Here is a 14,434-nt window from a genome sequence, read left to right as displayed (position 1 = left end):
CTAAGATCATGGCATCCATTCCCATCACTTCATGTCAAATAGATGGGGAAACAATGGAAACAGTGAGAGACTTTATTTTCTTGGGCTCCAAAATCACTGTAGACAGTGACTACAGCCATGAAATTTAAGACGTCTGCTCCTTGGAAGAAAAGCTATGACAAATTTTGACAGCATATTAAAAGAGCAGAGACATCACTTTGCCAACAAAGGCCCATATAATCAAAGCTTTTTCTAGTAGTCATGTATGGATGTGAGAGTTGAACCATAAAGAAGGGTGAGCACTAAAGAACTGATGCTTTCAAATTGTGGTGCCAGAGAAGACTCTTGTGAGTCCCTCGAACAGCTAGGATATCAAACCAGTGACTTCTAAAGGAAATCAACCCTGAGTATCCATTGGAAAGACTGATTCTGAAGCTGAAGCTCCAATATTTTGGCCACCTGGTGCAAAGAGCCGACTCATTGGAAAAGATCCTGATGCTGGGAAAGATTAAGGGCAAGAGGAGAAGGGGGCAATAGAGGATGAAATGGTTGGATGGCATCACTGACTCAATGGACATGAGTTTGAGCAAACTCTGGGAGATAATGAAGGACAGAGAAGCCTGGCGTGTTGCTGTCCACATGGTTGCAAAGAGTCGGACACGACTTAGCAACTGGACAACAACAAAGAACACCCATCTCAGGCACCCCAGGGAGAACGGCATGCACGATAGCCCATGTGAGAGCCCAGTGTGTTCGGAACACAGTGCCCAAGCCTGGCTGAAGGGAAATGATGGTTAGTCTTATATGTCAGCTGGCTAGACTATAGATACTGCTGTTCAATCAAATGCTAATCTAGGCTTCTCTTTAAAACTATAGATGTGATTAAAGTCAATAAAACTTAAATAAGAGAGGTGATCCTTGACAATTTAGGCTTCTATCAGTTGAAAAGGCTTATGCGCAGAACTGAGGCTCCTCAAAAGAAGAAATTCCACTTATGCAGAGCAGCCTAGGCGTGTGCCTGAGAGTTCCAGCCTGCCTTTCATGATGGCCAGACCAATGGATTTTAGACTTGCCTTGCCAGCCTTCACAATCATGCAAAGCCAATTCCTTGTAATAAATCTCTTAATATATATTTCACAGTGGTTCTGTTTCTCTGACTGATCCCTGACTGATAAAGAAAGGCAGGCACCTCTCAGAAGATGGGGGAGATGGGCTGGGGGGGCAGAGTTCAGGCTAGACTTGGATTAGAGAGCCTTGCAGCACATGTTAAAGGCTCTGGACTTTTCCTGAAAAGATAAGAAGAAAAGCAGAAGGGACTCTAGCAGATAAAGAGCAGAATCTATCTGCAGTTTAGATGCTGACAATCTGTCCACCTGGAGGATGGGGAATGAACTGGAGTGTCCAGGGCCAGCCAGTAGACAGGACCATAAAAAGGGAGGAAGCTGGAGCCATAATTCAGGTAGGACATGGTGGATCTTGGTTGGATAAAGCTGTAGCAGTGGAAATGGTGAGAAAGGGGTGGGTTTGAGAGACACCAAGGAGTAAGCCTCATGGAACTTGGTGACATACTGGCTGGGGATGAGGCAGAAGGAAGAGGAATCCAAGTTGATTTTCAAGTTGGCACTTTAAATCCCACTGGACCTCAACATACACGGTGGCCACTAGAGGTGCTGCCTCTCATCCACCTGTTGCCAAATCAAAACACGAAGCCAAGGACACTCATTAAGTACCCAGATGCAACATTCAGATCATCCAGCTTGATAACAGCAATGTGTGTACAAGACACCCTGTTGTGAGCCCTTTGGCTCTTTCAGACTAAACCCTTCAGCTGCCCCTGCGCAGAATAAGGAAAAAGGCAACATCTGGCAGAACAAAGCCAGAAAAACAGAAAGAAAGATCCCGGGTAGAAAGGGAAATGAGAGAAAAAGCAGGGTCAGAGCAGCTGCTTCTGCCATTTCCCAAACCTTGGAGTGAACCAAAGGCCTGGTAGGAATCTGACAGGCTCACAGGGAGAGTGAGTGCCAGGGCACTGGCTGGTGAAAATTCCCAGAGTCTTTACAGGAACCCTGGAGGAACTGGTGGTGAACAGAGAGGAAGGTAAGAAACCCAAACAATACCAGCCACATCACAGGCTTGATTCATTCCATTTCCTGTCTGCCAAGTGGGCAGAGTTATTCCAGGTTACTACTAAACAGGAGAAAAATAATCATCAAGCTATAAAAGACTGGATACCAAGGTCTGTTTGGGAGAGAAAAGAGATGGAACAGAGCCCTTTGTTTTGATGACTGGCTAAATAATCTGTCTGCAACAACACAAGAGACCCTGTTTCAATCCCTGGGTAGGAAAGATCCCCTGAAGAAGGGAATACTCCAGTATTCTGATCTGGTGAATTCCATGGATAGAAAAAGTTGGACACAACTGAGCAACGAACACTAAATGATCTTGTCATAACCATTACTTTCTCTGTGGTCATGATGTTTTAAAAGAGAAAAAGGCAGGACTTAAAAACACCCATTAATGAGCTTTCGTTCCTAACAATGGTGGACAAGATATTATTAAACCAACCTTCTTGCAAAAACCCACCATAAACTTTGGACAAAATATAAAAACTTTAACTTGAAAGTACTGAAATGCAACCAAAATCAGTAGAAACTGGAAGGGCAGTCCTCACAGAAGGAAACAGCAATACATAAGTTTCTCATTTTTTATGGCCCTTCACCTAAAGGCAAGCTACATTAGGAGCCAGGCCAGGAGACTGAAACTATGGTAGAAACCCAAAAGCCGATCTTACTGGATTAAAGAATCTAAGGCCACTTTGGAGCAGCTACAACAGCAAGAAAGTGATGCTGAAAAGGAGTGAGCCATGGAGGTGGAACCCCAAATTCTAAATATAAGCTCATGACTGAACTATGAACTATGCATGCAGAGGGCACGAGCAGCCTCCCTTAAGAGATTTCAACCTGCCATTTACTGCAGGGGAGACAGAGTTCAGAGATTGAGCCCAAACAAAAAAACTCTACTGAGGCAAATAATAATCTAGAGTCTCTACAGCATATGACTCATAATGTCAGAGATATAATCCATAATGACAATCCATAATGTCAGAGATACAATCTATGTCTAGACAATACAAACAAAGTGAGCCATTCCAAAGAAAAGGCAACCAATGAGACTGATCCTGAGATGACTGAGATGGTATAATTATAAGGAATTTTTTTTTTTTTTGGTGGCCCATATGGGGATACAAGGATTTTTAAAGAAGCTGGTATAGCTATTCTGAAAGATTTTTTAAAGAAAAGAAAACATACTTGTAATGGACACGTTAGAAATCTCATTAGAGAAACAAATTATTTCAAAAAATAATAATCAAATGGGTAACTCCCTGGTGGTCCAGCGGTTAGAGACCTGGCTCTCTCACTGCCAAGGAAGTATGTTCACTCCCTGGTCTGGGGATCTGAGATCCCACAAGTCTCACAACACAACCAAAAAATAAATAATCAAATAATAAAACAATTTCCCATTCATTATTTTTAAAAAATAACCAAATGGGATCTACCCAAAAATAACAATATATGTCTACACACAAACTTGCATAGAAAATGTTCATAGTGTTCTTCACAGTGGCCAAAAAGTGGAACCAACTCAACTAACCATCCGCTGATGGGTAGATAAGCAAAATGTGATACATCCATGCAGTGGAATATTATTCAGCCATAAAAATTAAGTACATAAGATATAACATGAAGGAACCTTGAAAACATTATGCTAAGTAAAATGTACCAGACACAAAAGACCACATATTGTGTGGGTTCCATTTACATGAAATGTCCAGAATAGGCAAATTCATAAAGGTAGAGGGTAGATTACTGGTTGGCAAAGGCTTGGGCAAGGGGAGAATGGGGAGATATTGCTAGTGGGCACAGAGTTTCTCTGGAAGTGATGAAAATGTTCTAGAATTAGATAATGGGAATGATCGTACAACTGTAAATATACTAAAACCCACTGAATTGTACACTTTAAAATGGTTAATTTTATGTTATGGGAATTATATCTCAACTTCTTTTAAAGTAAGGTAAAACATTACGTGAAACTGGGTAATGAATATGAAACTCTGCAACTTTTCTGTAAATCAAAAATTTTTCCAAAATAAAAAGTTTATTTTAAAGTAATTCTATTTACAATAGAATCCAAAATTGTTTTCAGGGACATAAATTAACAAAAGATATTTAGGACTTAAACATTTAGAAGTACAAATCACTGCCAAGACAAATTAAGACCACTCAGAGATACACCATGTTCATAAATTGTTAAGATGTCAATTCTCCCCAAATAAGAGTGACCAAGCATCCCAGTCTACGCGGGATAGGGGGGGTTCCCAAGATGCAAGACTTATCATTTCTAAAACCAGCACAGTTTGAGGAAAACCAGGATTAAATGCAATCTCAATTAAAATTCCAGGTGTGTTTTGTTGAGAGACATTGACAAGCTGATTCTAAAATTTATGTGTAAGAACAAAGAACCTAGAGTAGTCAAAACAATTCTGAGGAAGAACAAAGTTGGAGGACTCACAACATCTGATTTCAAGTCTTACTATAAAGTACAATAAGTATAGTATTGGTGAAAGGACAGACTCAAGATGAATGGAAATAGCCCCTGACATATATACTCAATTGATTTTCCACAAAGTTGCAAATGGAATTCAATGAGAAAGGTTAGTCTTTTCAACAAACTGTCATGAACTGGACACCCATATGCAAAAAGAAAAGAAAAACCTTCAAACTACACCTCATACCATTCACGTGCTGTGTGCTGTGCTTAGTCGCTCAGTCGTGTCTGACTCTTTGTGACCCCATGGACTGCAGCCCTCTAGGTTCCTCTGTCCATGGGGATTTTCCAGGCAAGGCTACTGGAAAGGGTTGCCATGGCCTCCTCCAAGGGATCTTCCCAACCCAGGGATCAAACCCAGGTCTCCTGCATTGCAGGCGGATTCTTTACCAACTGAGACACTAGGGAACTCACATAAATAAAATGGCTCATAGACCTGAATGTAAAACCATAAAACTTATAGTTGAAAACACTGGAGAAAATCTTTGGGGAATATAAAATTAGTGTAAAATGGTACAAACACTTTGGGAAAAGGTGCCAGATAACTAAACATAACCTACTTAAGGAGTCAGCAATTCCTCTCCTAAGTAAGGACCCAGAAGAAATAAAAGCATTAAAAAAGTGTACAGAAATACTCATAAAGGTTTTTCATATTAGCCATAAACTGGAAACATCCCAGAAGTATATCTAAGGATAAATGAATAAACTGTGATATATTGACATTAGTAAAATGGATTTCTACTGAGCAATAAAAAGGAACAAATTAATAATGCAACAGAGATAAATCTCAGAAACATTGGGCTGAATGAAGAATCCTCACACAAAAGTATATAGTCTATGATTTCACTTATGTGAAGTGCTTGAACAAGCAAACTTAATTTATGGTTTACACAGAAAAGTGGTTACTTCTGAGCGTGGGGGTAGAGCTGACTGGGAAAGGGCAGAGGGAACTTTCTAGGGTCATGGTAATTTTTCAAACTCTTGGAAATTTGGGTTACACTCATGTATATTATATGAAAAATGCATGAAATGCTACATTTATAATTTTGGAATTCACTGTTAATTTCATCTAAAAATTCCATTAGCTACTGAACCCAACAAAAGGCCCTACTGCCAATTCACGACAGGACTCCAGAAACAAGAAAGAATAGGAGTTGGACCATTCCTTCTCCTCACCATCTCTCCATAACCCTCCCCCCACCATTCCCAAAATCAGATAAAGTAAGTCAGAACATTTCTGATGTTTGCCCAACTCTTGTACCATCAGGGCCTACATATCCTTGAACTATTCCCCCAAATAAGACCCCAGAACAGAGTTTGAAATTTACACTTAGCATAAATTACTGGCTGGACTCTACTCAGAAGGAGCACTTGTCATTTTACCTTGATACCTCTGTGCTCAGAGATGTTTCAAGGAGCAGGTAAGAGAGACATGAGGAGAGGTGGGAAAGTCCTCCCATCACCTCCCCTTCACCAACCTGACAGCCTGATCTTTAGGACCCTTCAAAGCACACACCAGGATTCTCTTGTCCAGCTGAATCAGACTCGCAAGAATCAGGTCTTGCAGTGCCCACATCTGTCCCTGTGGGATGTAGACTGTGTGAGCCAGCCAGCTTCCAGAACACAGGCTCCCACTCAGCTCTCCCCTCTTGAAGTAAATATGAAGTACACAGGCTGACTCCATTCTCTCCTTGAACACATTCAACTCTGAGTAAAATGTACACTAAAACAGGAAAAAAACAAAAACAAAACTAGAACAGTACCTAGCATATGAATACATTAATGAAGCGAGTATTTTGAAAAAGCCACAGGCATTTTTTTGTTTTGTTTTTATGGCAGTGCTGCACAGCTTGAAGGATCTTGGTTTCTAGGATTGAACCCTGGCAACAGCAGTGAAAGCCCAGAATCCTAACCACTGTGGATCACCAAGGAAGTCCCCACAGGCATTCTTATTTTCATTCTCATTCAGTGAAAAAGATGAAAGGCCACACTGGGTGTGAAAGAGTTGGGATACCTCAACTATCAATTTCGGAAAACAAACTGGTTTGGCCAAGTGGCCACCCCTCTCTTCCCCCAGGAGGCCATCATTAACCTTTCAACTCCCCAGTGGGTGTGGTCCTCCAGTAAGAACTGATTCATCCAAACAAACACAGGTGTCCCCGATCTCTACCACCTGCAGTTCTGGGAAGCTTCCAGAGCTCAATCCATCAGTTGTTAAGGTCATTTGCTAATTTTTTTTTAAAAAAGAACAGAAACAGAAAACACTTGAGGACTAGAGCACAAAAGAAGAGTTAGCGCCTGGTTATCCTGATAAAGACCCTTGGCCCCTTAGGGAAATACTGTCAGCCTGGAAACTATTTTTCTCACCAGAGTAAAGCTGGGGTAGAGAAAGTGAATAGAGAAAGAAGATACACAAAACATGGGAGAAACAAACTGCTGCAGGCCTTAAATTCAAATCTGTCCCTGGGGTTCTGTCTGCTGTCTGCTTGGCCACAGCAGTCTCTCCTCAAATCTTACAAGGCCACCATGAGCCCCAGGTTTGGAAGCCTAGGAGAAGGCCCCATGGAGCACAGCGGGCTTATAAAACTGAGGGCCATTCCTCCTTGCCTCCCTGCATTTTGTCTGAGCTGGTCAGCAACACTTCTTAAGCCCAGATGCTCTTATATAACAGTTGTTGTTTAGTTGCTAACTCATGTTCAACTCTTTGTGACCTCATGGACTATAGCCCGCCAGCCTCCTGTGTCCATGGGACTCCTTCTCCCTTGGACCCAGGGATTAAACCCACGTCGCCTGCATTGGTAGGCAGATTCTTTACCGCTAAGCCACCAGGGAACCCCTTACATAGGAAGACATGAACCTCAAAAAACAAAAAACAATGAAAAATCTATGCCAAAGACACCAAACTGATCTGACCAAATTGATTCTTTGTGTCTTTTTCTAACATTTTGCTCTTTCCCACAAGGTACTGAGAGTGGAGTGAAAACCTGCATTAGATCTCAGCTGTTCTTCCTTGCCTTCCTGGTAGTTCATTTTAGCTTCTGGAAGCCAGAGCTGCCAGACTTGTGAAGGGAAGTGCACTGAAATTTTCAATATCTTTGAGAGAAATCCACTCCTCTCACCACCTTCTGGGACTCTTGAGGTGGCCCAAGGGCTGCCTTGATGCCTCCTCTCTGCAATCTGACCCAAGGACTCCCAAATTGGACTAGTAATTAGTGAATACATTTAAAACAAACTCTCTCCCCATGTGTATCCACTGACCAGCATCAAATAAGATCTTCCCTGTTTTGTTCCTCAAAATGTCCCAGTAGGTGGTTTTGTACAAATTATGTTCAAATTCTTATCAATATTCTGTTAAATAACCTCAAAACTATTCCCTCCAAGAGCCCCTCATCAGGGGCGATGACCCAGAGTAAAGACCACTTTGCTGCACACTCCATAGAATACAGTGTCCATCATATCCTGAACTGTGCGATGAGGCAGCACTATCTGACGGGTGGAGAATTAAGAGTACCTGGTGATATGTTCACTTTGTCCAAAGCGTCTTTCAGATGGCAGCAAACAGGGTCAATCCACGAACCAGCATTCACCGCTGCTGGCTACACCCCAGGTGGCAGCATCTCAGCTACCTCTGGCTTAGCACAAGCCCTCCCTATTTCACCCTCAGGTCCAGACCCCAACCCCATCCACTCCTTCTCTGCAATATGCTCTGTGCGGTGGAGGAACCAGAGAATGCAGCCGCTAATTCAAACCAGAAAAACCGAGGGAGGACACAGGACTGAAAAGAGCTTTTCATCCAGCCTGACCCCTTCCCCTTTGAGAATTTTGGCTTGGCTACTTGGTTCACCGCTATCAAAGCCAGAAACCTATTTTCTTTACTCATTCCTGCTAGTAAAAGGAGATGAAATGTGTGTATGTGGCTTTGCAAATGAAGGGAAGAACAGTGGAGGTGGGTGGAGGTACCACACAGAACTGGATGCATGGAGGTGAGAAGCCTCACTGGCCTAGGGTGTAGAGACATCGCCTCTGAGCAGATGATATACAACATCAAGGACCTCATGCTGTCTTCCCCCTTACACCTGGGAACTAAAACAAATGTATTTTATTGCTGTTCCTTGTTCTCCTCCTCCTCTTCCGAGGATGATTTATGGGCTGAGAAGGAGAGGGGTTCTTCGGTAGGAGTCAAAATTGAGGGCTGGAACAACTGGTGACTTGTCAATAGCACACCATCAAATGGTACAGCCCCACATAAACGCAGACAGAACCAGGCTGTTTATAGGGAGCTGACACTCACATGAGTTTAGTGGGTACCAGAGACCACTCAGTGATGTGGCAGGCTTATGTTCTTAATGAGAAGCTATTTTACACAAGCAAAAAGCTGCTGTCTCCTAACAAATGGACTCTGAAAAGACTGGAAAGGAGGAATTCTCCCTATTTAGCTAATGGGGTGGGATGTGTCCAAAACGCCAACTGTCATTTCTTTTTCCCTAGCAGTTAACGACCCCAAACCCTCCACTAGGCTCTGTGCCAAGACCACCACACACCCGGTACAGCAGGGCGTGAAAACCGCAGCCTGTTGTCCGCTCCAAGCGTGTAATTTGAAACAAAACAAACAAAACATCAGCCAGCTCACAATCGGTAGATTCTGGCCAGCTCCTGGTGTACACTTCCTAAGCACCTCCACCCATGAAGCTGGGGCTGAGGCCCCTGTCTCCTGACCGCACAGCTCCGGCTCCCGGGGCCCTAAAACTCTCTCCCTAAAACATCACTTTTCCAGACTGAAAGTTCCTTCGATCAGGAACCTGTGCACTTCACTGCCTCAAAGAGTTGAGGAATGGAGACACCCTAAAGTTGGCCCAGGGCTCGTCTAGTCATGTTTTGTTGAAGGTGGAAGCTCTTGGGTCCCAGCAAGAAGGAACATCTCAAGACAGTCCTTCTCCAGCCACTGTCTGCGCTCCCAAACCCACACCCTCCATCGCCAGTTTCCGCCCCAAAGGCCAGGGCTCGGTCCCGCAGCTCGCGCCTGACGCTCTCCCTTCCCGGCCCCGCACTCACCCACCGCCAGGATGCGAAAGCCCCGCGGCGGGCGCAGGGCCCGGCGACACCAGGCGTCGCGCAGCACCTGCAGGCTGGCGGGAGGCGCGTGCACCAGCAGCACCCCGCGCCGCAGCCAGCCCTGGAAGGCCAGCCGCGAGGCGGCGCGCGCCAGCCGCGAGTTCCAGAAGCAGCGCGCGTTGGCTCTTCGGAAGGCGCGGAACACAGCGCGCCCGCCAGGCTCCTCCGCACCCTCCGCCTCCTCCTGCGCCTCCAGCCTGCACAGCACCAGCGCCAAGGAACCCGGCGCCAGTTGCACGGGCCGGGCCATGCTGCCTCGGCGGCCAGGGCCCGCAGCTTAGCGCATCGCCGGGTTCCGCAGCTTCGGTGCGCTGGTGGCCGCGGTCTGCGGGAGGGATCGGCTTACTGTGCGCCGCGCCGGCTGCCGGGGGAACGGGGCTCCAGGGGGCGGGGTCGATTTGAGCGCCGGGCAGGGGGTGGGGCGGAACGTGCAGCCTGGGAACTGCCACTGCTCTCACCCGAGAGGCAGCCAATAGGGGTTTCCAAGTGCTGAATTCCCAGGTCATTCTCCATACCCCAACCCAATCCCCCAACTCCCACTCCGGGGGACTCTCCACTTCCCTGCTTCCCGGCAACCCGAGCTCCTCTTCCCCCATGGGCCGTCACAGGGGCTTTACCCGACCGGTGGGCGGGGGGCGCCCGCAGCTCCCGAGGAACCAAGCTCCCTCTAACTGCGGCGCGCAGGGCAGGTCAGGGTTCCCCAGAGCCCGGAGATCGCCCCCAAGAAGACGCCACGAGGGGTGAATTCCCTCGGGTCAGGAGTTAGGTCTCCGTCTGCTTCTAATCAGTTTGCGTAAGTTACTCTCCCTCTGTGACCTCCGTTTACTCTCTAGTAAAATAAGGAGTTGGGACTCAATTCTAAGAACCTTTTTCGTGACTTTCTGAGGTTCTAGTGTCTGGTCCCTCTCCTGGGTTATCCCATTCACTTGAAGTGTTAAGGGACAAAGAATGATCCAGAGGCTCCATCTCGATTGGCTGGCGAGGGGCTATAGTGAAATCCGTGGGATTCAGGCCTCGGTTGGGATGGGGATTCGGACAAGAATCTCCAGGAGTGTACGGAAAGACTCCAGCCAGTGCCTCGCAGCATGGGGGGCAGTTCAGATGCTGAGGGGAAAGAAGGAATCCTGGAATCCTGTTGCCCTGGGTGAGAGCTCCTGGGGGTAAGAACAGAAAGGAATGGAAGGGCAGTCTATAATCAGCACTTTAAGAGGGAGCAGAGGGGCTTGAGGAGACTTGGGAATCAGTCCAGATTCCCACTCCCTCAGCTTATCAGTTATCAGTAACAACTACAATACTCTGAGATAATCTTCACCTTGCTCCTAGTGAGTCATTACCACAGTAAATGATAGGGGTTTGTTGTTAATAGCTAGAGCTAACATGTATTGGACACTATGCTGGAGGCCTTAATTTCACAACTCCATGTTAACTTCTCTTCGTATCTCTCCCTCTCTCTGTTTTTAACAGATAAGGTAACTGAAGCTAGGTTGGATTCAGAAGCACTTCCTGGTCATACAAATAGTAAGAAGTGGTGTCAGACAGCTTCCAAGTCAGGGCTTCCTATGACAAATTAAGTCTGACACAATTTTCAGTTTAAATAAGCAGGCAAACCTGAGACAACCATCTCACATTTCTTTTCTGTCTGAGATGGATAGATGGATAAATACAGCACAGAGCCCAAATGAACTAAATGTCTGTCTGCATAGCCAAGCTCCTCCTCTCTGTTGTGAGAGATGACATTACTGTGTTCCCCAACCTGGGGAACTATGACTTTAATCTTTATATCTAGCATCTATGACAGTGTCTATGATATCTCTTTATTTCTAGTATCTATGATATGATAATTTCCATTTACACTCAACTCACTCTACCTAGAACTGTATTGAGAATTTGACATGTGTAGTTTTATTTTCAGAATTAACCATCTGAAAGGGGGTCATATTATTGAGTCCCATCTTCCCTCCAGAGCAAATGACTGCCAACAATGCATTTCACTTTTCCATTCTCCTATTTCCTGATGATCTCTCTCTTGCCCACCTCATCAGGCCTGAAATTCTGCCGGTACAATCCCACCTTAGAAAGACCATGTCTCCAGAGTCTCAAAGCACATTCACTGTGTCTCCCATTTTTACTTTTTGTAAAGATTTAGGTCACTTAATTTGCTAATGTCTGCAAAAACACAGTGGCATTTCATGGGACAGGACCATAGGATCAGTAGAGTTTTTGGGCTTCAAGACCATTAGGAGGATTGAGATGGCTTATCCTAGAGAGAAGGGAACAGGAAGCTAGTGCCTTTGATTGAATTGAGGGAGTGGCACTATGGGAGCACCCTATATCGAGGGACACTTGCGGTTACGTGTAGAGACTACACTCTGAGGCATCAGCCTTGAGAACCACAGTGACAAGCTCTCGGAGGCAATGCAGTCAAGCCCATTGCTGGGGCCAGTGACACTGACATCAGTACTCGGTGTCAGGAGGTGCTGAGGTAACTGAATGAGCACCCCAGGAAAAATATCAAGCTCTGTGTTCCTCGTTTTCTGGGTATCATGTAAACCCCTAAGTTTTTTTGTTTGTGACAGTTCTAAGGAGTAGACCTCCCGAAACATGGTCAAGACAAGGCCAACTCTGGCAAATGGATCTTGTGAGCTCACTTGGTTTAGAAAACTGAAGGGTGACAGATTCCTTCTTGCTTACACTATAATTGCCAGAAAAGATGAACCGGGTCACTGGATGCTCACATCTGCCTGGTGTCTGTCCTATCTTAGGACAGATGATTCAGTTCAATAATCCTGATTCAGTGCTTTTCACACCCCGATTCCAGCCTGTCCTCCATCTGCATCCTTGCCTTCTTCCTCCAATCCACACCAAGGATTGCAGCTACTCAAAATTACACACCTTCCCAAATATGCTTCCACATCTTTGCTCACACTATTTCCTCTGCCTAGAAGGCCTCTCCCCTTTCCATCAGGTGGTATACTACAAAGGCCAGCTCATAAAACCTGTGACACATCCAGGAAAATTAAATCTGTACTTAGAGCTTTGTTAACCCTCTCATAATACCTGTGTGTTAAAAGTTATAATATTTACTTACCTGTCTCTTTAGGCAACTTGAGAGGGCCAGGCTTCTGCTTGATTCATCTCTGTGACCCATCATATAGCCCAGTACCTGGGGCATAGATTTGTTCCATCTGAATCAAATCTAATTTAACTAGTGCTTGATCCAGGATAACCCTGTTTTTCTTGCTAGCCTGGTGTCACCACCATACACAGAAGCATTCTGATTTGAGTTTGAATCACAGGAAGACCTTGGTGTCCAACAGTCAATGCTGAGGTCAAAGCCTCAAGGAACATGCACCCAGGTCCCACGCACCTGCACTTCAGTTGTTTCTCTGGAGTCATTTTATGACACACGTTATACTCAGTATTAACTACCTCAAAATTTTTTGCACACTAAAATTCATCAAGTTGAAGTTCGTTCCCCTTAACTCAGAAAATCAAGCCTTGACACTTTAGGCTGATTTAGAGAGCATTTTATATCTGGATTCACTTTATTATGACCATTTCTGCTTCTACAACACATTTGTTTCCTTTATCAGAGGGGGGGAGAAAAGCCATACAGACTTTTGTTTCCATTTCCCAAAGGAAAATGTAAGGCTTTCCCAAGCAACTGTGATGACTCAGGACAGAAAAAAGGAAGTGGGAGCAGGGGAAGGACACTTAATGCCATTTCTTTTCAAAGAAAAAACATTACCTTTATTCTAGCTGTTTTATTTAGGCAAGACTCTGGGCCACAGTAGCTTTGTCTGTAAACTGAGTTACCAGAACAGTTGACTGACCTGAGAGATTTCTTGGAGTACCTTGCTGCTTCACAATTCTACAGCTCCACCTTCACTCCCAACAGTAGAAACCCTAATGCAGTTTCGGTAATCATTGAGCCTGCTGCTGCTGCTGCTGCTAAGTCGCATCAGTCGTGACTCTGTGCGACCCCACAGATGGCAGCCCAACAGGCTCCTCTGTCCCTGGGATTCTCCAGGCAAGAATACTAGAGTGGGTTGCCACTTCCTTCTCCAATGCATTTAAGTGAAAAGTGAAAGTGAAGTCGCTCAGTCGTGTCCTACTCTTAGCGACCCCATGGACTGCAGCCCACCAGGCTCCTCTGTCCATGGGATTCTCTAGGCAAGAGTACTGGAGTGGGGTGCCATTGCCTTCTCTGATCATTGAGCCTAATGAGGTCCTAAGAGATGAAAAAGAGCCTGAGGGCCAGATATCCCTAAGTTGATTCAGATTTGCCTTTAAACATTTATTTTTAAAATTGTTTTTATTTATGTGTTTTTGGCTGCTCTGGGTCTTTGTTCGTGCACAGGCTTTTCTCTAGTCGTAGAGAGCAGGATCTACTCTCTAGTTGTGGTGTGCTTTAGCTTCTCATTGTGGTGGCTTCTCCTGTTGTGGAGCATGGGCTCTAGGGCATGTAGGCTCAGCAGTTGTGGCTCCCAGACTTTACAGCACAGGCTCAAGTGTCGTGGTGCTCAGGCATGGGATATTTCCGGATCAGGGATCAAACCCACGTCTCCAGCATTGGCAGGTGGATTCTTTATCACTTAGCCACCAGGGAAGCCTGCCTTTAAACGTTTCACTTCTTTATCTTCTCAATGGCAAGAGGTCAAAAAAAGATTGGAGAAAAAAGATCCTTAGCTTGGAACACTAAGAGGCTAAGAATACCACAAACTCCATAATTCTGATG

At 45.1% G+C, this 14,434-nt stretch overlaps 1 protein-coding gene across 1 annotated transcript in view; it reads right to left on the bottom strand.

The window, feature by feature from the left end:
* Positions 1 to 10,070, bottom strand: part of STOX1 (storkhead box 1) — a 66,592-nt gene extending 56,522 nt beyond the window's left edge. Inside the window, exon 1 of the mRNA XM_069571894.1 lies at positions 9,637 to 10,070. Within this exon, the coding sequence (XP_069427995.1) occupies positions 9,637 to 9,946 (310 nt within the window). The 5' untranslated portion in view covers positions 9,947 to 10,070. The remainder of the gene's footprint in view (positions 1 to 9,636) is intronic.
* Between the last annotated feature and the right edge of the window lie 4,364 nt (positions 10,071 to 14,434).

This window comes from Ovis canadensis, chromosome 25, assembly GCF_042477335.2.
Source record: "Ovis canadensis isolate MfBH-ARS-UI-01 breed Bighorn chromosome 25, ARS-UI_OviCan_v2, whole genome shotgun sequence".
Classification (NCBI taxonomy): domain Eukaryota; kingdom Metazoa; phylum Chordata; class Mammalia; order Artiodactyla; family Bovidae; genus Ovis; species Ovis canadensis.
Note: the sequence above shows the minus strand (reverse complement) of the source record. Positions and strands in the feature narration are given on the sequence as shown.